The sequence below is a fragment of the Hemiscyllium ocellatum genome, chromosome 31 (assembly GCF_020745735.1).
Source record: "Hemiscyllium ocellatum isolate sHemOce1 chromosome 31, sHemOce1.pat.X.cur, whole genome shotgun sequence".
NCBI classification, from domain to species: Eukaryota; Metazoa; Chordata; class Chondrichthyes; order Orectolobiformes; family Hemiscylliidae; genus Hemiscyllium; species Hemiscyllium ocellatum.
Window position 1 is genome coordinate 4,955,025 of NC_083431.1, and position 25,613 is coordinate 4,980,637.

General features: G+C 46.3%; 1 protein-coding gene across 1 annotated transcript in view; it reads right to left on the reverse strand.

Moving 5' to 3' along the window:
- LOC132830556 (transient receptor potential cation channel subfamily V member 1-like) overlaps positions 1 to 23,778 on the reverse strand; it is a 47,206-nt gene extending 23,428 nt beyond the window's left edge. Inside the window, exons 1-5 of the mRNA XM_060848341.1 lie at positions 23,563 to 23,778; positions 13,051 to 13,432; positions 10,861 to 11,030; positions 5,125 to 5,277; positions 3,461 to 3,601 (exon numbers count right to left, since the gene is read on the reverse strand). Coding sequence (XP_060704324.1) covers positions 3,461 to 3,601; positions 5,125 to 5,277; positions 10,861 to 11,030; positions 13,051 to 13,361 — 775 coding nt within the window. The 5' untranslated portion in view covers positions 13,362 to 13,432; positions 23,563 to 23,778. The remainder of the gene's footprint in view (positions 1 to 3,460; positions 3,602 to 5,124; positions 5,278 to 10,860; positions 11,031 to 13,050; positions 13,433 to 23,562) is intronic.
- Positions 23,779 to 25,613: the final 1,835 nt, after the last annotated feature.

Here is a 25,613-nt window from a genome sequence, read left to right on the forward strand (position 1 = left end):
AGACATTGGGTCTGGAGTAGGTTACAGACGTTGGGTCTGGAGAAGATTACAGACATTGGGTCTGGAGAAGGTTACAGACATTGGGTCTGGAGTAGGTTACAGACATTGGGTGTGGAGAAGGTTACAGACGTTGGGTCTGGAGTAGGTTACAGACATTGGGTCTGGAGTAGGTTACAGACGTTGGGTCTGGAGTAGGTTACAGACATTGGGTGTGGAGAAGGTTACAGACGTTGGGTCTGGAGTAGGTTACAGACATTGTGTCTGGAGTAGGTTACAGACGTTGGGTCTGGAGTAGGTTACAGACATTGGGTGTGGAGAAGGTTACAGACATTGGGTCTGGAGTAGGTTACAGACGTTGGGTCAGGAGGAGGTTACAGACATTGGGTCTGGAGAAGGTTACAGACATTGGGTCTGGAGTAGGTTACAGACATTGTGTCTGGAGAAGATTACAGTCGTTGGGTCTGGAGAAAGTTACAGACGTTGGGTCTGGTGAAGGTTACAGACGTTGGGTCTGGAGAAGGTTACAGACATTGTGTCTGGAGAAGGTTACAGACGTTGGGTCTGGAGAAGTTTACAGACGTTGGGTCTGGAGAAGGCTACAGACATTGTGTGTGGAGAAGGTTACAGACATTGGGTCTGGAGTAGGTTACAGACGTTGGGTCTGGAGTAGGTTACAGACATTGGGTCTGGAGTAGGTTACAGACGTTGGATATGGAGAAGGTTACAGACATTGGGTCTGGAGAAGATTACAGACGTTGGATATGGAGAATGTTACAGACGTTGGGTCTGGAGAAGGTTACAGACGTTGGGTCTGGAGTAGGTTACAGACATTGGGTCTGGAGAAAATTACAGACGTTGGGGCTGGAAAAGGTTACAGACATTGGATCTGGAGAAGATTACAGACATTGTGTCTGGAGAAGGTTACAGACGTTGGGTCTGGAGTAGGTTACAGACATTGGATCTGGAGAAGGTTACAGATGTTGGGTCTGGAGTAGGTTACAGACGTTGGGTCTGGAGATGGTTACAGACGTTGGGTCTGGAGAAGGCTACAGACGTTGGGTGTGGAGAAGTTACAGACATTGGGTCTGGAGTAGGTTACAGACATTGTGTCTGGAGTAGGTTACAGACATTGGGTCAGGAGAAGGCTACAGACGTTGGGTGTGGAGAAGGTTACAGACGTTGGGTCTGGTGAAGGTTACAGACATTGTGTCTGGAGTAGGTTACAGACATTGGGTCAGGAGAAGGCTACAGACGTTGGGTGTGGAGAATGTTACAGACGTTGGGTCAGTAGAAGGTTACAGACATTGGATCTGGAGAAGATTACAGTCATTGGGTCTGGAGGAGGTTACAGACATTGGGTGTGGATAAGGTTACAGGCGTTGGATCTGGAGAAGGTTACAGACGTTGGGTGTGGAGAAGGTTACAGACATTGGGTCTGGAGAAGGTTACAGACGTTGGGTCTGGAGAAGGTTACAGACGTTGGGTGTGGAGAAGGTTACAGACGTTGGGTCTGGAGTAGGTTACAGACGTTGGGTGTGGAGAAGGTTACAGACATTGGGGCTGGAGAAGGTTACAGACGTTGGGTCTGGAGAAGATTATAGCCATTGGCTCTGGTGAAGCTTACAGACGTTGGGAGTGGAGAAGGTTACAGACGTTGGGAGTGGCCAAACTGTGGAGGGATTTGAAAACAAGTACGAGAATTCTAAACCTGAGGCATTACTTCTGACTGATTTTGATGAGAGAATGCAAGAGTTTCAGAAAAAGCAACAGGACTTAGTGCAAGTCGGGATGGGAACGGATCTTTGTTCAAAGCCAACTTTCCATAGAGAGGAAATTGGGCAAGTCAAGCAGTCATCAGAATAAGAACACTTTCTCAGAACACTTGAAACACCAGAGCAGCCATGGTTACACACCACCTGGTGGAAATTGGGTTTAGAATAGATGGGTGTTTGATGACCAGCATAGATACAATATGCTGAAGGGCCGCTTTCTGTGCCATAAATGCTCTTTTCAGGTAATTCTCAAGTCAAAAGGGCGGGGGGGGGGGGGGGGGTGTGCAGGGATACAGGGACAAGGAGACAGAGACTGGGACAGAGAATGGCTTTCATATTCCCATGAAAACACTGATGGGAACGTATAAGATTCAGCCCTGGAAGTTAGTTTAACTAGAACACAGAGCTGACCTTTAGCTTCACTCCATCTATCTCCTAATAGTCAGGAGCTTTTATGGTGATGTGATGGGGTCCCTATCTCTGGACCAGGAGGCCAGGGTTCAAGTCCCACTTGCTCCAGAGGAGGGTCAAAGCTGTCCTGAGCAGGATGATTAAAACTATCTGCCACTACTCACATCCAAGTAAGTAGATGCCCATTATCCCTACTCTGACTTCTCATCTCCTAACTGATTCACCATCAGCTTTGGAAAGTGTCCACGATATTCTGATCTTTGGTTCAAAGTGGACAATACCGATCTTCTCCCTTTTAATCTCTGAATATTGCAGCACAAAATGAAGGCGTTCAGCCCTTTGAGTCTGCACTGGCCCTTAGAGTGATCCGGTTTGTTCCATTTCCCAGCTGTTCCCAATATCCCTGTGTAGTGATTGGAATGAGGTTGTCCAGAGATTGAATCTCATGGTGTATGAGATCCCTGATGGAGGCTGTTAACCTGGGTCAATCAGGGAGCCCTGGCTGACAGATGTAAACAGGAGTCTTAGAGAATCTCCTCACTCTAGGGACTAGCTGTGAGTCCATGTATGGTGCACATGTAAATAAAGGGACTAGCTGTGAGTCCATGTATGGTGCACATGTAAATAAAGGGACTAGCTGTGAGTTCATGTATGGTGGACTTGTAAATAAAGGGACTAGCTGTGAGTCCTTGTATGGTGCACATGTAAATAAAGGATAACTGGCCTCTGGCATAATTGTTCTCCTTTAAATGCAATGATCCAGTCTGACTTTGATTGTTGAGGGAATATTTTCACTGTATGACTTCAGCTCCTGAATTCACCTCAGCTTAGTTTCCCAAAACAACAAGCCTCCATCGAGAGATACATTTTGAGATGTGAAGGAATTTCTTCTCCCAGAGGATAGTGAATGCCTGGAATTCTCTATCCCAGAGAGTTGTGACGGTTAGATCATGGAGAGTATTTAAAGAGGGGGTGGATCTCTGCCATTATCAGGGATTGAGGACCATGAGGAGCTGGGATGGAAGAGAAGTTAAGGCCTGGAAAATTTGGTCTTGATGTCATTGAATGTTGGGATGGATCTGATGGGCCAAATGGCCTACTCCTGCTTCTATTTCTTCTGTTCTGTCCCTTGGAGATTTGGCCCCCTCTGGTTAAGCAGTTTTATGAAACTCCTTGGCAGCCACCATGTGTCTGCCTGTGTGGATTTTTCCCCGTTAGAGTTTTGATTGGTTTTTGCTTTGTTTCACGTTCCCAATTGCTCACTCTGTCTTCCTTACCGAAGTAAAAGCCAGTTTGGCCTTCTTTTTGCTTGAAGAAGATACCGTTGGCCTTGGCGTGGACATCAGCACCATTACGGATCAGGAGAGCCACAAAGTGCATGCACCGGCGTTCAATGGCGATGTGCAGCGCTGTCTGACCTAGGGTGGGATCCATGACAAATTATTTACTGAACAGACTGATAGTAAGATGTTGAATTCGGCAGCAAAAGGAGGAGGAACGGGCAATAAAAAGGCAAGATTACACCGAAATGGACGTATTGGTCACATGGTCATCCACTTTGCAGTAAGGAGATGAGTTGGACCAGTGCGTCTCATTTACCAGTTTTACTGTCTTTTCCACCTGGGTTACAAGGGCTTCATTATAAATGTGTAGTTTACTGATCTCCACCTTTATCACTTGTCTAGAAGCCAAACCCCCAACTGGGAAAGAATGCAGCTCATTTTAAAAAAAAACAAATTGAATGACCGAGTCACCCAACATCACACAATTAATACTGCCCACTGGGGACAGTATGATCATTACTAAAAACAACAAACCTAGACACCAGACAGTGGAAGGCAAGAGGGGCAGGTAATGAAGACCAGCCTATGAGGTACCCACCTGCCCTGAAAGGCTTTGGGTTTACCAATGCATAATGCATGCTCCCTCTCTAAGCACTGACAGTGCCCAAAGATCAGGAAAGGATTCCAGCTTTTTTTAAAAATTAAATAAACAAACTCTTAAACAGAAATGCAAAGATCATCACTTGCTCTGGAGCTGTTCAGGTTATCTTTGTGTCCTGGTGGTGAAGTGGTACTGTTCCTGTCTCTGAGCCAAGAGACTCAGGTTTAAGTCCTATCTGCTCCAGAGCTCTATAATAACATTTCTGAACAGATTAGAAAATATTCTCATTAGCAAACCCATTTCAAACAGTGATGTTCATCACTTGCTGACAGGGAGCAGCACAAAGACAGTGAAAGAGTTGCTCTAAACTTGTCAGTGTTTGTGGAGGGGAAAATTGACGTTCCCTGAAGACACCGGCTCCAGGAAATATCAAAACCCCACCAGGATCTCCACTAATTCTCTGTAAATACTAACCCCACCTCCAGCCACTAACCCAAAATTCCTGTAAATATTAACACCAGCTCCAGTCACTATCCCGAAATCCCTGTAAATATTAACACCAACTCCAGCCATTATTCCAAAATCCCTGTAAATATTAACACCAATTTTAGTCACTATCCCACAATCCCTGTAAATATTAACACCAGCTCCAGTCACTATCCCGAAATCCCTGTAAATATTAACACCAACTCCAGCCATTATTCCAAAATCCCTGTAAATATTAACTCCAAGTCCTTTTCCAGAAATCCCCGTGAGTATTTCTGCCTCGTCCTCAACATGGATTCTTGTAAAAATTAACACCGACATTCTCTCCCAATGAATTGTTGCATGAAATAACACCCGACCCCTGCCCCTCCCTGGAATCGATGTGTGTAATAACATCAACCATTTCCCCCACCCCACCAGGGAATCCCAGTGTCTGCTCAAAGGTTTTGAAGGTCATTTCCATCCGGGCAGCCTTCAGGCTTCTCTTTACTACAGCTCCAGCCTGTCCAGTTCACTGGGAAGATACATCTGCTTTCTGGAGACATTACTTATCACTGTGAGGACTCCATACCCTTGTAGTAGCTGTCACTGTAGGCCGCATTGACAAACTGGGTCAGGTTGTCAGTTTTCTCTGCGATTTCCAACAGCACTGGGATTGTGTCATTCCTGTGGTTGTTCAGGTTTAACAGTGCCTTCAGCAAAGCAGTTTTCCCTGTCTCTGGGTCTGTAACAGATAATACAGCAGATTGGAACATGGTCTGGCAGAAAAAAAAGGTCATTCAGCCCATCAAACCTTTCTATTTAGATTCCATGCTGGAACTCGTCCTTCCCTGATTTAAAATTGAAACTGGGGGACACCGGTCAACAGCTTGAGGTTGTTTTCCATCGAAGAACACGTGAGACAGACAAGGGAGTCCAGGGTTAAGGGGGAAGGTGGGGGGAGTTGAGTGGGCGTGGGTTGGGGGAGCTGGTGGTTGAGGCCACAGTTAGTTCAGCTTGATCTTATTGACTGTCAGAGTAACTGGAAGGGTCTACTCCTGGCTCCTGAAGCCTATGGTGCCATGGAAAAGGCTATCTGAAGGCATACGCGCATGAATCATTGAAATTTGCAGGGTTGGTTTTGGAAAGTGGTCAATAAAGCAACTGAAATCCTGGGTTTTACACATGGGGCATAGAGTGCAGTTACAAGGGAGCTATGTTAAACATTTCAAAACTCTGATTCAGCTCCCCAACTGGAATATGGACACTACGCTTCAGGAAGGACGCGAAGGCATTAGGGAGAGTGCAGAAACGATTGTGCATCAGTGACATGGATAGATTGGAGAAGCTGGGGCTGTTTTCCTTTGGAAAAGGTTGATTAGAGATTCCATTGAGATGTCCAGAATCAGGGTGGGAGGTGGGAGAGCACAGGGGTGTGCGGGCTGCGAAGGTGGGCTAAAATGGAGGGTTTGACCAAGTGTCACGGAGATGTCTCCTTCTCTGAATTGGAAGCTTCCCCCTTCATGTTGGGGTTTTCAGCACGATGATGAAAGGGGTTTTAATCAAAAAGACATTGAATTCTCTTAGTGTTTGGTTGGGGTGGGTGGGCCAAGAAGGAGATGGAAAATTGCTCCTAAACTCGAAAAGACTTTGCTCGGACAGTAACAATACCACACAGAGTAGCTGAGGCAAATAGAGGAAGCTGGATAAACACATGAGACAGAAAGGAATAGAGGAGAGTCTGTTCTGCCATTCAATATAATCATGGCTGATCATCCAACTCCGTACCTTGTTCCCATATTTTCCCAATACCCTTTGATTCCTTTAGCTGGAAGAACTATATCTAACTCCTTATTGGAGACATTCAATGTTTCGCCCTCAACCACATGTTGTGGGAGAGAATCCCACAGGCTCCTCACTCTCTGGATAAAGGCCTTTCTCCTCATCTCGATCCTGATTGGTTTACCCTCACAACCTTAAACTGGGGTCCTTGGTTCTGGATATCAGAAACATCCTTCCTGCATGTATTTTGCCTAATCCTGTTCCAATTGCACAGATTTCTCTAAGTTCTGCCCTCATTCTTTCAAACTCCAGTGAAGATCGTGCTAACCATTTCAATTCCTGCTCGTATGTCAGTCCTGACACCCCAGGAATCACTCTGGTAAACATTTGTTCCACTCCCAGGTGGTGTATATTGGTGAGGTTCAGTCAATTGACTGGCAGAAGGTTAATGTGGGTCAGGAACCAGTTGGCTGTTTCTGTCCTGGATGTTCCATGTAACTTTGAAAGGGACTCAGACTCAGGGTTGGCTTTGCAGAGTCCAGGCCATCAAGACTAGAGGGTATAAGGTGAGAGGGGAAAGATTTAAAAGGGACTTGAGGGGTAACTTTTTCACACAGAGGGTTGTGCATATATGGAATGAACTGCCAGAAGGGTACAGTGCCAGTCCCCCTGAGTGTGGGGACATTGCTTCAGCCCCTCCCTACACTCTCGTGTGTGTTACCATGGCATGTCCGATAGTTCCCTTCCTCAGCACCTTCCCCTGCTGACCTATGGGAACAGCCAGCTGACATTGATTCCTCTTTCACAACTCACCACTCTCCCAGCAGTGAGGCTCGAACCCACAAATATCTGACTCAGAGACACGAGAACTTCCCACTGAGCCACGGCTGCTATGGTGGATGTTGAGATGTTAAGGGCGAATACATTCCCAGGGGACAGCACTATTTGCCTGCCATGATGTACCTCTTTTCTGACTCTCGTATCCACAACTGGATTGACACATATCGACTAGTTAGTATCTTCTGTTTGAAACAGTAGTATTTATGGACCTTTACACATCTTCTCATTTCTTAGCTTTGCAGTGTTAAAGTTTCACTTTTAGTACAACTTTTCTCAATCACATAATCACAGACCATAAGATTATAAGACATAGGAGCAGAAATTAAGCCGTTCAGCCCATTGAGTCTGCTCTGCTGTTCAATCATGGCTGATGGGGTTCTCAACCCCATTCTCCCGCCTTCTGTCTGTAACCCCTTATCCCCTTGATAATCAAGAACCTATCTACCTCAGTCTTAAATATACTCCATGGCCTGGCTTCCACAGCCTTCTGTGGCGATGAGTTCCATGGATTCACCACTCTCTGGCTGAAGAAGTTTCTCTTTGTCTCCATTGTAAAAGGCCTTCCCTTTACTCTAACGCTGTGCCCTCGGGTCCTAGTCTTTCCTACTGATGGAAACATCTTCCCAACATCCACACTGTCCAGGCCATTCAGTATTCTAAATCCTTCTAAATTCCATCAAATATAAACCCAGAGTCCTCAGATGTTCCTGATATGTTAAGCTTTTCATTCCTGGAACCATTCTCATGAGCCTCCGCTGAACACACTCCAAGGCCAATACATCCTTCCTGAGATATGGGGCCCAAAACTGTGCACAATGCTCCAAATATGGTCTGACCAGAGCCTTAGAGACTCGGAAGTACACCCCTGCTTTTATATTCAAGTCGTCTCAAAATAAATGCCATCATTGCCTTTGCCTTCCTAACTACTGACTCAACCTGCAAATTTACCTTGACAGAATCCTGGACTACAATTCCCAAGTCTTTTTGTACTTCAGATTTCTAACTTTTCTCCCCATTCAGAAAATAGTCCATGCCTCCAACCTTCCGACCAAAGTGCGTGACCTTATACTTTCCCATGTTGTACTCTATCTGCCACTTCTTTGCCCATTCTCCTAACCTGTCCAAATCTTTCTGCAGCCTCCCCACCTCCTCAATGCTACCCATCCCTCTACCTATCTTTGTATCCTCTATACACTGAGCCAGAATGCTCTCAGTTCCTTCATCTAGATCGTTAATGTATAAAGTGAAAAGTTGTGGTCCCAACACGGACGCTTACGGAACAAAGTTAAAAACCACCTGATGAAGGAGCAGCGCTCCGAAAGCTAGTGCTTCCAGATAAACCTGTTGGACTATAACCTGGTGTTGTGTGATTTTTAACTTTGTCCACCCCAGTCCAACACCGGCATCTCCACATCATGACCACTACCTTACGGAACACCTCTTGTCACCAGCTGCCATCCTGAGAAGGACCCTTTTATCCCCACTCTGCTTTCTGCCAGAGAGCCAAGCTTCTATCCATGTTAGCACCTTGCCTCTGACACCATGGGCCCTTATCTTACTCAACAGCCTCCTCTGCGGCACCTTGTCAAAGGCCCTCTTGAAGTCTAAGCAGATAGTGTCCATTGGCTCTCATTTCATCTAATCTGCTTGTTACTTCCTCAAAGACTTCTAGCAGATTTGTCAGGCATGACCTCCCCTTGATGAAACCATGCTGACTTTGCCCTATTTTACCATACACTTCCACGTATTCAGAAATCTCATCCTTCGCAATGGATTCCAGGATCTTACCCATGACTGAGGTTAGACTAATCAATCTATAATTTTCTGTCTTTTGCCTTACTCCCTTTTTAAACAAACAAGGGTGTCACATTAACGAGTTTCCAGTCTTCTGGGACCCTCCCTGATTCTAGAAATTCCTGAAAGATCACCACTAACGCCTCCACTATCTATTCAGCTATCTCCCTTAGAACTCTGGGATGTAGTCCATCTGGTCCAGGTAATTCATCCACTTTCAGACCATTCAGTTTTTCTAGCACCTTCTCCTTGGTGATGGCCGCCATGGGTGCTCTGCGCCCTCACTGTATTGAACTTTTTGGATATTACCTGTGTCTTCTACCGTGAAGATTGCCACAAAGTAATTATTAAGTTCCTCGTCCATTTCCTTGTTCCTCATTAGTACTTCTGTGGCACCATTTTCCAGTGGCCCAATATCCACTTTTGCCTCTCTTGTGCACTTTATATATCTAAAGAAACTCTCACAGTCTTCCTTTATATTACTGGCGAGCTCACCCTCATATTTAACCTTCTCCCTCCTTAATTACTCTTTTGTTGCCCTCTGTTGATCTTTGTAAGCTTCCCAATCCTCTGGTTTCCTACTACCCTTCGTGACATTATCTGCTTTCTCTTTTGCTTTTATACTACCCCTGACTTCCCCAGTCAGCCACGGTCGCCTCATCCTCCTTGTACCATGCTTCTTTTTCCTCAGGATGACTCTCTCCTGTGTCTCCTGAATTACTCCCAGAAACTCCTGCCAATAATACCTGAATGCTGAAGCCAAACTGAGGATGGCAATATGAGAGGATGAAGGTTAAATATGATCTTGAGATGTGTGGAAAGGACAGGAATAATTATCTCCTATCCCTGCCAGTGAGTTATTCTGAAAGGTTTGTCCACACTGACTAAGAGGAGGACGGAAACAGGCTCGGCGCAGAGCCCTGATCTTTTCTCCAAGCCCCACTGGTGGCTCTCAGAGCTCTGATTCAGTGTGGTGCCTCACATCGGGGTAAATATAGTATTGTGTGTGTAAGAGAGGTCTCTGGTCTTTCGGATAGAGTCAAAATCAAATGTTTGTTTGTTCCCTTGACATGCTACAATATAGAAATGAACTGCATGTATGACAATGCATAAAAAGGAAGACTCTTTTTGTGAACAAAATATATTTTTGAAATAAAAAAACTCTTAGTGCAACATAGAGGGGGTGCTGCACTGTTGGAGGCGTCACTCTTTGATGAGTTGTTAATTTGAGCCCTCAACACGGGGGCGGCACGGTGGCACAGTGGTTAGCACTGCTGCCTCACAGCGCCTGTAGACCCGGGTTCAATTCCCGACTCAGGCGACTGACTGTGTGAAGTTTGCACGTTCTCCCCGTGTCTGCGTGGGTTTCCTCCGGGTGCTCCGGTTTCCTCCCACAGTCCAAAGATGTGCGGGTCAGGTGAATTGGCCAAGCTAAATTGCCCGTAGTGTTAGGTAAGGGGTAAATGTAGGGGTCTGGGTGGGTTGCGCTTCGGCGGGTCGGTGTGGACTTGTTGGGCCGAAGGGCCTGTTTCCACACTGTAAGTAATCTAATCTAAAAAAAAAGATCCTTTGTCCACTGTTTCAAAGAAGGGCAGAAGGGCCTCTGCAATGTCCTGAAACCAATATTTAATCCCACAACTAACATCCGTAAGGAATAACTTATCCGGATGTTATCAGATTGCAGGTTATGGGATCTTGTGCACAGATGGCAGCTGCAGTTCTTAAATTACAACAAGGACTAGTTCAAAATGTACTTCCTTGACTGAAATATATGGGACATTCTGAGGTTTGAAAGGCACTACAGAGAAGCCCTTCAAGCCTTCTTTAGTCGGTGTTTACGCTGGGATGAGGTGCTGGACAGATAGCTGATACCCATGAGGGAGAAATCGGGAGGAGAAGGAAGAAACCATACCTCTGAGTTTCCAGTCAGTGAGGCGTTCATTGTTCTTGATCAGATACTCCAATAAGCCATCTAACTCACTGGCCTTGCCTCCAGACACTGCCTTAAACAGCCATTGCCACTCATAGGTTTTGAAGACCAGGTTTCCCTCACTGCTTCTGGCTGAACCTAAGGATTGCATCCTGTGTATAAGAAAAACTCTTTAATGCAACAGAAGAAATCAGTCAGATGACAAAATAAATTGGTTATACTCACTGACCAACTCTGGCTTCTTGTTCATCAACCCCTCCAAATTAAAATACCAATCTGTCCCTGGCAATTCAGCTCACTATCCCTGGCATTACTGCTCACTATCCCTGGCAATGCTGCTCACTATCCCTGGCATTTCAGCTCACTATCCCTGGCAATGCTGCTCACTATCCCTGGCATTTCAGCTCACTATCCCTGGCATTACTGCTCACTATCCCTGGCATTTCAGCTCATTATCCCTGGCACTACTGCTCACTATCCCTGGCATTACTGCTCACTATCCCTCGCAATGCTGCTCACTATCCCAGGCAATGCTGCTCACTATCCCAGGCATTATTGCTCACTATCCCTGGCATTATTGCTCACTATCCCTGGCATTACTGCTCACTATCCCAGGCAATGCTGCTCACTATCCCAGGCAATGCTGCTCACTATCCCTGGCATTACAGCTCACTATCCCTGGCATTGCTGCTCACTATCCCTGGCATTACTGCTCACTATCCCAGGCAATGCTGCTCACTATCCCTGGCATTTCAGCTCACTATCCCTGGCATTACTGCTCACTATCCCTGGCATTTCAGCTCACTATCCCTGGCATTACTGCTCACTATCCCAGGCAATGCTGCTCACTATCCCTGGCATTTCAGCTCACTATCCCTGGCATTACTGCTCACTATCCCTGGCATTTCAGCTCACTATCCCTGGCATTACTGCTCACTATCCCTGGCATTTCAGCTCACTATCCCTGGCATTACTGCTCACTATCCCAGGCATTTCAGCTCACTATCCCAGGCATTATTGCTCACTATCCCAGGCATTGCTGCTCACTATCCCTGCGACCTCCATCAACACCACGACCCTCGAAGATTTACCAACAACAAAGTGATTGGCTGCCAGCTAGCTGGGCAGTTTGGGACTGTTAATGTTTGGGTCAGAAACCATTAGATCCCTGAAGGGAATGAGCTGATTTTGTTTTGTGGTGAAAAGCATCTCAGACCTGAAGGTAGCTGGTTTATTTCCTCTCCTCGGTTACTGTAAGCTATGACTTTTAATTAATAAGTCAAATAGTGTGGTGCTGGAAAAGCACAGCAGGTCAGGCAGCATCCGAGGAGCAGGAGGCGACGTTTCGGGCATAAGCCCTTTAGAACATAGAACATAGAAAAATACAGCGTAGTACAGGCCCTTCGGCCCTTGATGTTGCACCGACCGAAGCCTACCTAACCTACACTAGCCCAATAACCTCCATAAGCTTATCCAATGCCCGCTTGAATGACCATAAAGAGGGAGAGTCCACCACTGCTACTGGCAGGGCATTCCATGAGCTCACAACCCGCTGAGTAAAGAATCTACCCCTAACATCTGTCCTATACTAACCCCCCCTTAATTTAAAGCTGTGTCCCCTAGTAACAGCTGACTCCATACGCGGAAAAAGGTTCTCACTGTCAACTTCAGGAACTTCCTGATGAAGAGTTCATGCTGAAAATGTCGACTGTCCTGCTCTTCTGACACTGCCTGAGTCTTGTTTTCCCTGGAGCAGAGGAGACTGAGGGGGGACATTACTGAGATGTCCCAAATTGTGAGGGAATAGACAGGGCAGACAGAAAAGGGCATTGCCCATTGGCGAAGGGATCAATGACTGGGGGAGGGGGAGGGGGGGGGTGTAGGTTTAAAGTAAGGGCAGGAGAGTTAGAGGAAACCCATTTTCACCCTTAAGGTGGTGGGAACCTGGAACTGACTGCCTGTAAGGCTGGGAGAGGGAAAGCCCATTATAACATTGAAAATTTATTTAAATGCGCTTGTGATGCCAAGGCATGCAAGGCAATGGGCTGAGTGTTGGCAAATCGAATTAGCAGAGTCAGGTGCTTGTTTTTGACTGGGACAGCCTCAATGGGCCCAAGGGCCTTTTTTTCTGTGCACTAGGCCTCTATGAATTATATTGAGCTGCCCACTCACTTCACATTCTCCTGGGCTGACACTGTACTCGATTTTGGTGATGTTTGGTAGCCTTTTGGGAAAAAGGAATCCATCGGTGCCTTAGCCTTTGAGGAATCAGTTTCGCGGAAGTGGTAACGTTGCTGTGTCCTTTTTAAAAGGTTGGATGGCGATATCGAAGGGCCCTTTGACAGCTCTTGGGAATAGCCAGCAGCTGGAAAGGAACTTTCAAGCTCCTCATCCTCGGTGAACACATCATCGGTGTCCGGATTCAAACCAGTTTCCTCAGTGACCTCCGACTGGTCAGCATCATCACTCTGCAACCGCTTCATTTCAACAGAGGCACAGGGTCACCCAGCCAGGAGGGGGTTCAGAGAGAGGCTAATGACACACTTCAGACACACTGAAACATAAAACAAAAAGGTGCAGTAAAAAAAGATACATTCCATTTCCAATTACATCCATAACACAACGTGCATTACAGGTTATATTGAGAATACTATACTCAACAACACAGCCAACCATCCTGTAGCTCAACACTTTAACTCTCCCTCCCACTCCACCAAGGACATGCAGGTCCTTGGACTCCTCCATCGCCAGACCATAACAACATGACGGTTGGAGGAAGAGCGCGTCATCTTCCACCTGGGAACCTTCGGACCACAAGGGATGAACTCAGATTTCTCCAGTTTCCTCATTTCCCCTCCCCCCACCTTGTCTCAGTCAAATCCCTCGAACTCAGCACCGCCTTCCTAACCTGCAATCTTCTTCCTGACCTCTCCGCCCCCACCCCATTCCGGCCTATCACCCTCACCTTGACCTCCTTCCACCTATCACATCTCCATCACCCCTCCCCCAAGTCCCTCCTCCCTACCTTTTATCTTAGCCTGCTGGACACACTTTCCTCATTCCTGAAGAAGGGCTTATGCCCGAAACGTCGAATCTCCTGTTCCTTGGATGCTGCCTGACCTGCTGCGCTTTTCCAGCAACACATTTTCAACACAGCATATTAGTCAATTTATACAGGAACCTTACATCAAAGTTCTTCTTTATTACAACTCGATGCAGTACTTCGGGGTGATGGTCTAGACTGAAGGCTTAACCCAAATGCAAACTATGCAATTGCTATTTTCTGCAGTGACTATTGCATTTCAATTCACATGGTGAAAAGTATTTAAACTTTTCTGTCGATGCATCGTGTTCTAATATTCCTGGGGGCCTTGGAAGCCACTGGACCTGACTCTTGGTTGAGAGGGTCAATCCCTCAAAGGGTCCAGAGCCTTCGTCGCTGCTTTTAAATCCCTTTATTAAGTGAATAGTAATTGAAATAATATATTAACAAGTTTAGAAACAGAACTTAGAATTCTCAAGGTATTATGCACCTTTATCATTCTATGTCTTGTAACAGCGTTGTCACAAATCAACTGTCCTCTCTTCATGTTAGAAAGCTCAACCTCCTAGAGTGTGTGGACCCCACTTTGTAAACTTACAATGGCCCTGTCAGGGTTTTAATACTAAGAATTTCAGTTTGGTCACGATGATATAACATGTTGTTGTGCTAGGCTTTCAGATAAAAAATGAGGTCTGCAGATGCTGGAGATCACAGCTGAAAATGTGTTGCTGGTTAAAGCACAGCAGGTTAGGCAGCATCCAAGGAATAGGAAATTCGACGTTTCGGGCATAAGCCCTTCATCAGGAATGATCATCATCCTAATGAAGGGCTTATGCCTGAAACGTCGAATTTCCTATTCCTTGGATGCTACCTAACCTGCTGTGCTTTAACCAGCAACACATTTTCAGCTAGGCTTTCAGAACCTGAATTCTGAGACAGCTCAAATCCTCAGCCACTATGCATTTGCCCTTTGCTGATCATGATTAAAATTAATATTCCTGAAGAAGATAATTACAATGCAGCAAATAGTGAGAGAAAAATAAACAGAAAATTGTTTATCTATCAGCCTTTGAAAGTGAAACCACATACTTGAGGACTTCAGAGGGTGAATATAATAGAAAATGTGGACAGCACTGCTGCCCTACAGCATCAGAGGTCCAACTCGGAGTTTGCACATTCACCCTGTGTCTGTGTGGGTTTCCTCCAGGTGCTCTGGTTTCCTCCCACAGTTCAAAGATGTGCAGGTTCGGGTGGATTGGCCAGGCTAAATTGCCCCATGGTGTCCAAGGATATGTAGGTTAAGTGGATTAACCATGGGAAATGCAGCTTTAAAAGGATGGGGTTGGGACTGGATGGAATGCTCTTCAGAGGGTCAGTATGGACTTGATGGACCGAATGGCCTGCTTCCAGACTGTAGGGATTGTATGATTAGGAGGGACCTAATAGTGTCTTTCTTGTTGGCGAAACTAACATTTATTTGCTTATCCCAATATTCCCAAAAAGGTGATGGTAATGAGCCACCTTCTTAAATAGTCAAATTATTGAGAGGTGTATTGGGTCATTTTGTAGGGCGGTTAAGCATCAACCACACTGTTGTGGATCAGGAGTCACCCAAAGGCCAGGCAGGATAAGGACAGCAGATTTCCCTCCCTAAAGGGCTTTAGTGAATCAGAATTCTTAATGACAACCCATTACTGGCACTAGTTTATGATGCCAGATTTATTTTTGAAAACTTTAATTTCTCAGCAGCTGTTATGCAGTTTGAACTCAAGTCTCTTTGTTTCGACCTGTGGGTTACTGGTTGAATAGCTACCTATCTCACCTATACCTATTGTGTGAGTCCTAAAGGAGACATCAGTTCAGAAAGATACTAGCAGCACAAAGCTTCTGAACATGTGGTAGGAAGGAGATTATTAAATTGGAGAGGGTTCAGAAAAGATTTACCAGGTTGTTTCCAGGAATGATTTGGTTTGATTTATTGCAGTCACGGGTACCGAAGTACAGGGAAAAGCTTTGTTTTGTGAGCAGTACAGGCAGATCATAGCAAACAGGGACATCCAGATCACAGGGTACTTAGACAGAGCAAGGGACACAAGGTTAGAGCTGCACAAAGCAAGATCAACATTATTTGAATTAGACAGGTCCATTCACCAGTCTAATAACGGCAGGGAAGAAGCTGTTCTTGAACCTGTTGGTGTGTGTGTGTGTGTGTGTGTGTGTGTGTGTGTGTGTGTGTTCAAGCTTTTGCATCTTTTGCCTGACAGAAGAGGTTGTAGGAGAGCATTCTCGGGGTGGGAGGGGTCTTTGATGATGTAACTGGAATCCATGAGTCCATGAGTGGAATGTTGGCTTTGCATACCATCCTCTGTGGTTTCTTACAGTGCTGGGCAGAGCAGTTACCGTACCAGGCCGTTATGCACCTGGACAGTATGCTCTCAATGGTGCTTGTGCAGGAGTTGGTGAGGGTCCGTATGGACTTGCTGAATTACCTGAGCCACCTGAGGAAGAAGAGGTGTTGTTGTGCCTTCTTGACTGTTGCATCTACCTGGGTGGTCCAGGACAGGGTGTTGGTTATCATCACTCCTAGGAACTTGAGGCTTCCACCCTCTCCACCTCTGCTCCATGGGTATAGATGGGGGCATGTCCTCCTCCTTTCTTCCTGAAGTCAACAATCAGTTCTTTTATCTTGCCAACATTGAGAGGGAGGTTGTTAACATCGCACAATGACACCAAGCCCTCTATCCCCTTTCTGTATTCTGACTCATTGTTGTTTGATACCACGGTGGTGTTGTCAGCAAACCTGTAGATAGTGTTCATATGGAATTTGGCGACACAGTGTACAGGGAGTGCAGTAAGGGGCTGAGAACACATTCTTGTGGGGCTCTGGTGTTGATGATTATTGTGGAGAAGGTGCTGTTCTCTCTCTTCACTGACTGCGGTCTGTGGGTCTGAGGATCCAAACACAAAGGTGGAGCAGAGACCAAGGTCTTGGAGTTTTGAGATTACTCTGGAAAGGATGATAGTGTTGAAGGCAGAGCTGTAGTCAATGAGCAGGAGCATGATGCAGGTGCCCTTGTTTTCCAGATATTCCAGGGATGACCGTAGGGCTAGGGAAATGGCTATGACAATCTATCTCGCAGTGGACAGCTTGCAGAGAATTGTGGCAGGTTGGGAGGTAAGAGTTGGTATGGGCTATGATCTACCTGTCGAAGCATCTCCTGCTAATGGAGGTCAGAGCCACTGGGCAGTAGTCATTGAGGCACACCGCATGTGTTTTCCTTTGTATTGGGAAGGCAGAGGTATTCTTAAAATGGGGGAGACTTTGGATTGTAGCAAGGAGAGGTTAAAGAAAACAGAGAGGTTGAGCTATAAGAATAGGCAGGGACTTTCTCACTGGAGGGCAGAACGGATGACCTTATAGAGGTTTATAAAATCATGAGGAGCATAAAAAAGGTGAATACTAAGGGTTCTTTTCTTGAGAGTGGAGGAATTCAAAACAAGAGGGCATATTTTTAAGGTGAGAGGAGAAAGTTTGAAAAAGGACACAAGGGGCAACATTTTTACACAGAAAGTTAGATTAGATTCCCTACAGTGTGGAAACAGGCCCTTCGGCCCAACAAGTCCACACCGACCGGCCGAAGCGCAACACACCCATTCCCCTATATTTACCCCTTACCTAACACGATGGGCAATTTAGCATGGCCAATTCACCTGACCTGCACATCTTTGGACTGTGGGAGGAAACCGGAGCAAACCCATGCAGACACGGGGAGAATGTGCAAACTCCATACAGTCAGTCGCTTGAGTCGGGAATTGAACCCGGATCTCTGGCACTGTGAGGCAGCAGTGCTAACCACTGTGCCACCGGCCACCCCTCATGAGGTTAATGTGTGGAATGAACTGCCAGAGGAAATGGTGGCTGTGTAACATTTAAAAGACATTTGGATAAGTACTTAAGTAGGAAAGGTTTGGAGGGGTATGGGCCAAATGCAGGCAAGTGGGACTAGTTTAGTTTGGAAACATGGTCGGCGTGGTTGAACCAGGGTCTGACTCCATGCTGTCTGCCTCTGTGTGATTCTGGGAGAAGATGAAGTGGTAAACTCGTTGGATCATGAAGCAGTGTGTGAATCAGTGCAGAGGCGCTGTGTGAGTGTGTGAATTGATGGAAAGTGTACAGCAGCCTCTGCAAATCTTGCATCAGTAAAATTAGATCAATTCACAATTCAAAGCAGAAATCAAGCACATTCACAAAGCCTGGATCTGCTGGCAAAGAACTTGAACTTGATAAAGTGCCTCAATGAAGTTTTCCATTTGGGAATTTTAATAGGAGGTTGGTCATTTAGTCATGGAACAGGGGAATTTGGTTTAGCACTGTGTTTATACAGACCTTTTAGCACAAAAGGACAGAGAGTGTAACTCATTGCCTCAGCTCATGAGATCTGAGTTCAGCTTTTTATATTTTTTTCCTGAGATGTGGGCATAGCTGACAAGGGCAGCATTTGTTGCTTATATCGAGTTGTTCTTAAACTGAGGGGCTTGCTTAGCCATTTCAACTATATCACTGTGACTCTGGGGTCACATTGTGGCCAGATTAAATAAAGGCCACAGATTTCCTTCACAAGACATCATAAAGAACAAAGAACATTACAGCACAGGAACAGGCCCTTCAGCACTCCAAGCCTGCATGGATCCTGATCCTCTATCTAAGCCTGTGGCCTATTTTCTAAGGATCTATATCCCTATGCTCCCTGTCCATATATGTATCTGTCTAGATACATCTTAAATGACGCTATTGTGCCCGCCTCTACCATCTCTGCTGGCAACGCATTCCAGGCACCCACCACCCTCTGCGTAAAGAACTTTCCATACATATCTCCCTTAACCCATTTCCCTCTCACCTTGAACTCGTGACCCCTAGTATTTGAGTCCCCCATGCTGGGAAAAAGCTTCTTGCTATCCACCCTGTCTATACCTCTCAGGATTTTGGAGACCTCCATCAGGTCCCCCCTCAACCTCCGTCTTTATAATGAAAATCATCCTGATCTATTCAACCTCTCTTCATAGCTAGCACCCTCCATACCAGGCAACATCCTGGTGAACCTCCTCTGCACCCTCTCCGAAGCATCTACGTCCTTTTGGTAATGTGGCAACCGGAAATATACGTAGTATTCCTAATGTAGCTGAAACAAGTCCGATACAACTATAACATGACCTGCCAACTCTTGTACTCTATACCCTGTCTGATGAAGGAAAACATGCCATATGTCTTCTTGACTACTCTATTGACCTGCATTGTCACCTTCAGGGTATAATGTCCTCTCTGGACATCAATTTTCCTCAGGGCTTTTCCATTTACTGTATAGTTCACTCTTGAATTAGATCTTACAAAATACATCACCTCGCGTTTGCCCAGATTGAACTCCATCTGCCATTTCTGTGCCCAACTCTCCAATCTATCTATAATCTGCTGCATTCTCTGACAGTCCCCTTCACTGTCTGCTACTCCACCAATCTTAGTGTCATCAACAAACTTGCTAATCAGACCACCGATACTTTCCTCCAGATCATTTCTGTATATCACAAACAACAGTGGTCCCAGCATGGATCCCTGTTGAACATTACTGGGCACTGTTCTCCATTTTGAGAAACTCCCTTGCACTACACTCTGCCTCCTGCTGCCCAGCCAGTTCTCTATCCATCTCGCTAGTACACCCTGGATCACATGCGACTTCACTTTCTCCATCAGCCTATCATGGGGAACCTTATTGAAGTGCATTATCTGACATTTACTGCCCTTCCCACATCAATAAACTTTGTCACTTCCTCAAAGAATTCTATTAAATTGGTAAGACATGACCTTCCCTGCACAAAACCATGTTGCCTATCACTTATAAGCTCATTTTCTTTCAGATGTAAATAGATCCTATTCCTCAGTATCTTCTCCAGCAGCCTCCCTACCACTGACGTCAGGCTCACCGGTCTATAATTACCTGGATTATCTCTGCTACCCTTCTTTAAAAAAAAGGACATGGCACGGCGGCTCAGTGGTTAGCACTGGGACCTGGGTTCGATTCCAGCCTTGGGCGAATGTCTGTGTGGAGTTTGCACATTCTCCCTGTGTCTGCGTGGGTTTCCTCTGAGTGCTGAAGTTTCCTCTCACATGCTAAATGGCCCATAGTGTTCAGGGATGTGTTGGTGCATTGGTCAGGGGTAAATGTAGAGGAATGGGTCTGGTGGTTTACTCTTCACAGGGTTGGTGTGGACTTGTTGGGCTGAATGGCCTGTTTCCGTGCAGTAGGATTCGATGATTAGCAATTCTCCAGTCCTCCGGGACCTCACCCTTGTTCAAGGATGCTGCAAAGGTATCTGTTAAGGCCCCACCTGTTTCCTCTCTTGTTTCCCTCAGTATCCTGGGATAGATTCCATTCAGGCCTGAGGACTTGACCGCCTTAATGCCTTTTAGAATACTCAACACTTCCTCCCTCCTTATGCCGACTTGACCTAGAGTAATGGAAGATCTGTCCCTAACCTCAGCATCCATCATGTCCCTCTCCTTGGTGAATATTGATGCAAAGTACTCATTAAGAATCTCACCCATTTTCTCTGACTTCACACATAATTTCCTTCCTTTGTCCTTGAGTGGGCCAACCCTTCCTCTAGTTACCCTCTTGCTCCTTATATATGAATAAAAGGCTAAAGATATTTCATGACCTCTTTTAGCCCTCTTAAATTCCTCATTTCAGATTGGTCCTACTTACCCAATATTTTTCCAAAGTTTCTGTTTTCAGTCACCTAGACCTTTTGTATGGTTCCTTTTTCCTCTTAACTTGTCTCAGAATTTCATCTGTCATCACAGTTTCCTAATCTTGCTATTTCTACCCCTCATTTTCACAGGGACATGTCTGTTCCTCACTCTAATCAATCTCTCTTTAAAAGCTTTCCACATATCAAATGTGGATTTATCCTTAAACAGCTGTTCCCAATCCACATTCCCCAGCTCCTGCCGAATTTTGCTATAGTTGGCCTTCCCCCAATTTAACACTCTTCCCTTAGGACCACTCTCATCTTTGTCCACGAGTATTCTAAAACTTATGGAATTGTGATCAATATTCCCAAAATAATTCCCTACTGAACCTTCAGCCATCTAGCCAGGCTCATTTCCCAACACCAGGTCCAGTATGGCTCCATCATGAGTTGGGCTATTTACATATTACTCTATAAAACCCTCCTGGATGCTCCTTACAAGTTATGCTCCAACTGAATCTCCAACACTAAGTGAATCCCCGTCAATGTTGAGAAAATTAAAATCTCCCATCACCACCACCTTGTTAGTCCTACATCTTTCCATAATCTGTTCACATATTTGTATCTCTATCTCACACTTGATGTTGGGAGGCCTGTTGTCCAGCTCCAACATTGTTACTGCAGTCTTCCAATTTCTGAGCTCTGCCCATATTGCCTCACTGCTCAAGTCCTCCACAGTGCTGTCCTTCAGCATAGCTGTGATATTCTCTCTGACTAGTAATGTAACTCCTCCAACCCTTTTATCTCTCTCTCTATCCCGCCTGAAACATATATATCCTGGTATATTTAGTTTCCAATTTTTCCCTTATCTCAACCAAGTATCAGTAATAGCAGTAATATCATACTCCCAGGTACTAATCCAAGGCCAAAGTTCATCTGCCTTATCTACTACACTTCTCTCATTAAAACCAGCTCCTCACTCTCCCCGCCCTCACTCAGCTCCTCACTCTCCCTGCACCCACTCAGCTCCTCAGTCTCCCCACTCCCAATCAGCTCCTCACTCTCCCCCCTCCCACTCAGCTCCTCACTCTCTCCTCTCCCATTCAGCTCCTCACTCTCCCTGCTCCCACCCAGCTCCTCACTCTCCCCGCACCCACTCAGCACCTCACTCTCCCCGCTCCCACTCAGTGCCTCACTCTACCCCCTCCCATTCAGCTCCTCACTCTCCTCGCACCCACTCAGCACCTCACCCACCCCGCACCCACTCAGCTCCTCACTCTCCCCTCTCCCACTCAGCGCCTCACTCTCCCCCCTCCCACTCACCTCCTCACTCTTCCCACTCCCACTCAGCTCCTCACTCTCCCCTCTCCCACTCAGCTCCTCACTCTCCCCGCACCCACTCAGCTCCTCACTCTCCCCTCTCCCACTCAGCTCCTCACTCTCCCTGCCTTCACTCAGTGCCTCACTCTCCCCCCTCCCATTCAGCTCCTCACTCTCCCCACTCCCACTCAGCTCCTCACTCTCCCCTCTCCCACTCAGCTCCTCACTCTCCCCGCTCCCACTCAGCTCCTCACTCTCCCCTCTCCCACTCAGCTCCTCACTCTCCCCGCTCCCACTCAGCTCCTCACTCTCCCCTCTCCCACTCAGCTCCTCACTCTCCCTGCCCTCACTCAGTGCCTCACTCTCCCCGCTCCCACTCAGTGCCTCACTCTCCCCTCTCCCACTCAGCTCCTCACTCTCCCCACTCCCACTCAGCTCCTCACTCTCCCCTCTCCCACTCAGCTCCTCACTCTCCCCGCTCCCATTCAGCTCCTCATTCTCCCCACTCCCACTCAGCTCCTCACTCTCCCCTCTCCCACTCAGCTCCTCACTCTCCCCGCTCCCACTCAGCTCCTCACTCTCCCCTCTCCCACTCAGCCCCTCACTCTCCCTGCCCTCACTCAGTGCCTCACTCTCCCCGCTCCCACTCAGTGCCTCACTCTCCCCCCTCCCATTCAGCTCCTCACTCTCCCCGCACCCACTCAGCGCCTCACTCTCCCCTCTCCCACTCAGCTCCTCACTCTCCCGGCCCTCACTCAGTGCCTCACTCTCCCCACTCCCACTCAGTGCCTCACTCTCCCCCCTCCCACTCAGCTCCTCACTCTCCCCTCTCCCACTCAGCTCCTCACTCTCCCCACTCCCACTCAGCTCCTCACTCTCCCCTCTCCCACTCAGCTCCTCACTCTTCCCTCTCCCACTCAGCTCCTCACTCTCCCCGCTCCCACTCACCTCCTCACTCTCCCTGCCCCCACCCAGCTCCTCACACTCCCCTCTCCCCCTCAGCTCCTCCTTCCTCCCATTGCTGCTGTAAAACGGAGGCCGCTGACACTCGAGGTGAGACAAGAATGCAACATTCCGACTGGTCACGACGGTCCAATACTTGTACTCCTATCTGATATTTTTGCATTTGTCCCGAAGGGTGCAGAATGAAAAGCTGCAGCAAGGTGCTTCTTTTTTTCAGCAATGTTCACATTTTGCGAGTGACTACAGAATGTGCTTCAAAAGCCCATTCGGGTGATATACTCTAAAACACAACAACTCTCTGTGTGACCAACATTCTCCCATTTCCCTCAGTGGTTCTGGTCCAATCGCCTTAAATTTGTGCCTGTCTGATTGCTGATCCTCTTGCCATTGGGAACAGTTTCTCTGTATTTGTTCTGTCTGAAGCCCATCCTTGTCCCCCTGTCTGTGGGAAAGTGACAGGAGCTTGCGCTGAGGAATGTGGGTTCTGAGTAGTCACTGCCAACAGCACAGAATGTGAAACTGCTGATCTTTACTTCCCAAATTTGAGATTCCCTCTTGCCCTTTAATAAAACGTAACTTCTGAAATTACCAAGAGGATAGTCCATTATTGTTACCTTTCAATTAACTGCACAATATCCCAGAGCCTGGGTGGCGTCGCAGTGAGAGATTAATTGATTCTGGGTTGATACCTCGAACCAGTTGGTGGATCCAGTATTCGGGATGTTTCATCACCTCCCCTTGATTTTGCATTCTCACTGTGGTCTGAAAACTCCAAACTGTTTTCAAAAACTATCACCATCAGCATTGGTCAGTGGCTTTGTGCTTCATCTCTGCAACCACTTCCTTTGTCTAGTTTGACATCTGACTGTCCTCAAAACATGCCATAATCAGGACCTAAGTTAGTGATATTTTTTAACCAAGAAATTTAACATATCCAAAACAAAACAAAATATTCATGATGATTTATGAAGAGCAGCAAAATTCAGCAAAACGCTTGTTTGAGATCCTGCCAATGATAGGACCAGGAGGCAATTCAGCCTCTGGAACCAATTCTTTCATTCTGTTAGATCATCTGTCCCTCAACTTGTTTTGCTAGCTTCATCACCATCTCCCTTGATACCCCTTATCCAACAGGAATCTACTCATTTCAATTCTTGAATATTTGAATTGTCCCTAAATTTCTACAGCGAGGTAATTCTCAATATACCGTCCCTGATGTGGATGGACTGGCTCTAATTTTGAACAAGTACCCTCCCCACTCTTGTTCCACATTCTCCCACTGGGGAAATTGTTTCTCATTGTATTTATTCTATCGACTGCTTTTGTAATACCAAACACCTCAATTAAACTATTTTACAGCCTTTTTAAACTCAAGGCACTGATTTCAACAGATCCAAATCCTCCCCCTCCCCAGTTCTCTGAGCAGATTAAGGTTGGGTTTGCCCATTCCATTGCCCTTCCCCATCAGCCATTTCAATTGAAAAAGAGATGTGACAATGCCAGTAATTTGACATTTGATTAATAGAGGCTGATAAATTGGTTCCACTCTATTTCGCATGCTTGGGATGTCCCAGAGTACTTCACAGCCAGTTTGCACTCCTGCATTGTAATCACTGCTGTAATAATTCATCAGAAAGTGGAGGAAGGAGCTTCCCTCCTGGTTTCTCACAGCTGTCAAAGTTCTTGTCTGTGAATTGTGTAATTCCAGGTCCAAGTCCCACACGAGGAGATTGAGCTCAGAGTGGGAACTGACACCCAGCACAGTGCTGAGGGAGTGCTGCATTGTCAGGCCATGATGTGGAGGTGCCGGTATTGGACTGGGTATTGGACAAAGTTAAAAATCTCACAACACCAGGTTATAGTCCAACAGGTTTATTTGGAAGCACTAGCTTTCAGAGCGCTGCTCCTTCATCAGGTAATGAGTGGGGCAGGATCATTAGGCACAGAATTCATAGCAAAAGAGCACAGTGTCATGGAGTTTGCACATTCGCCCTGTGTCTGCGTGGGTTTCCTCCCACAATCCAAAGATGTGCAGTTTAGGTGAATTGGTCATGCTAAAATGCCCATAGTCAGGGGTGACGATGGGGAATGGTTCTGGGTGGGTTACTCTTCGGAGGGTTAGTGTGGGCTTGTTGGGCTGAAGGGCCTGTTTCCATACTGTAGGTAATCTAATCTAAAACGATATATTGAACAAACCTAGCTGTTAAGTGTTTCACCTTTTAGAATGGGTTGCAGGTTTTGGTTCATTAATATGTAAATCCCAGAACTTATTTTAAGTCACATTCTTGAGATAACTTAAGGTTTTATATATAAAAAAAGTGACATCTCAGCTCAGGCAACGTATTAAAGGTGTGAGGTTAGAGTCTGTCTGTATTCCATACTTGAGTCAGACTGGTTTTATTTTCAAAGTAGGAATTTATAAAATGTTATATGGATTGACTGCCTGCAGATTGTGTGCTTTTTGAGCAAAAATAGAATGCATCTGCAAATATAATTCTGCAAATGCAAATTCACCCCGTAGACCTACCTGTGTTTATGTGTGAAGAGAGAGAGTGCATGTGACAATGTGTGTGTGCATGTGAGAGTGTGTTTGCACGTGTGCTGCTTGATAGAGTGTGTACGTTCGTGTGGCTGAGTATAAGCCTGTGAGAGGGTGTGAGTGTGG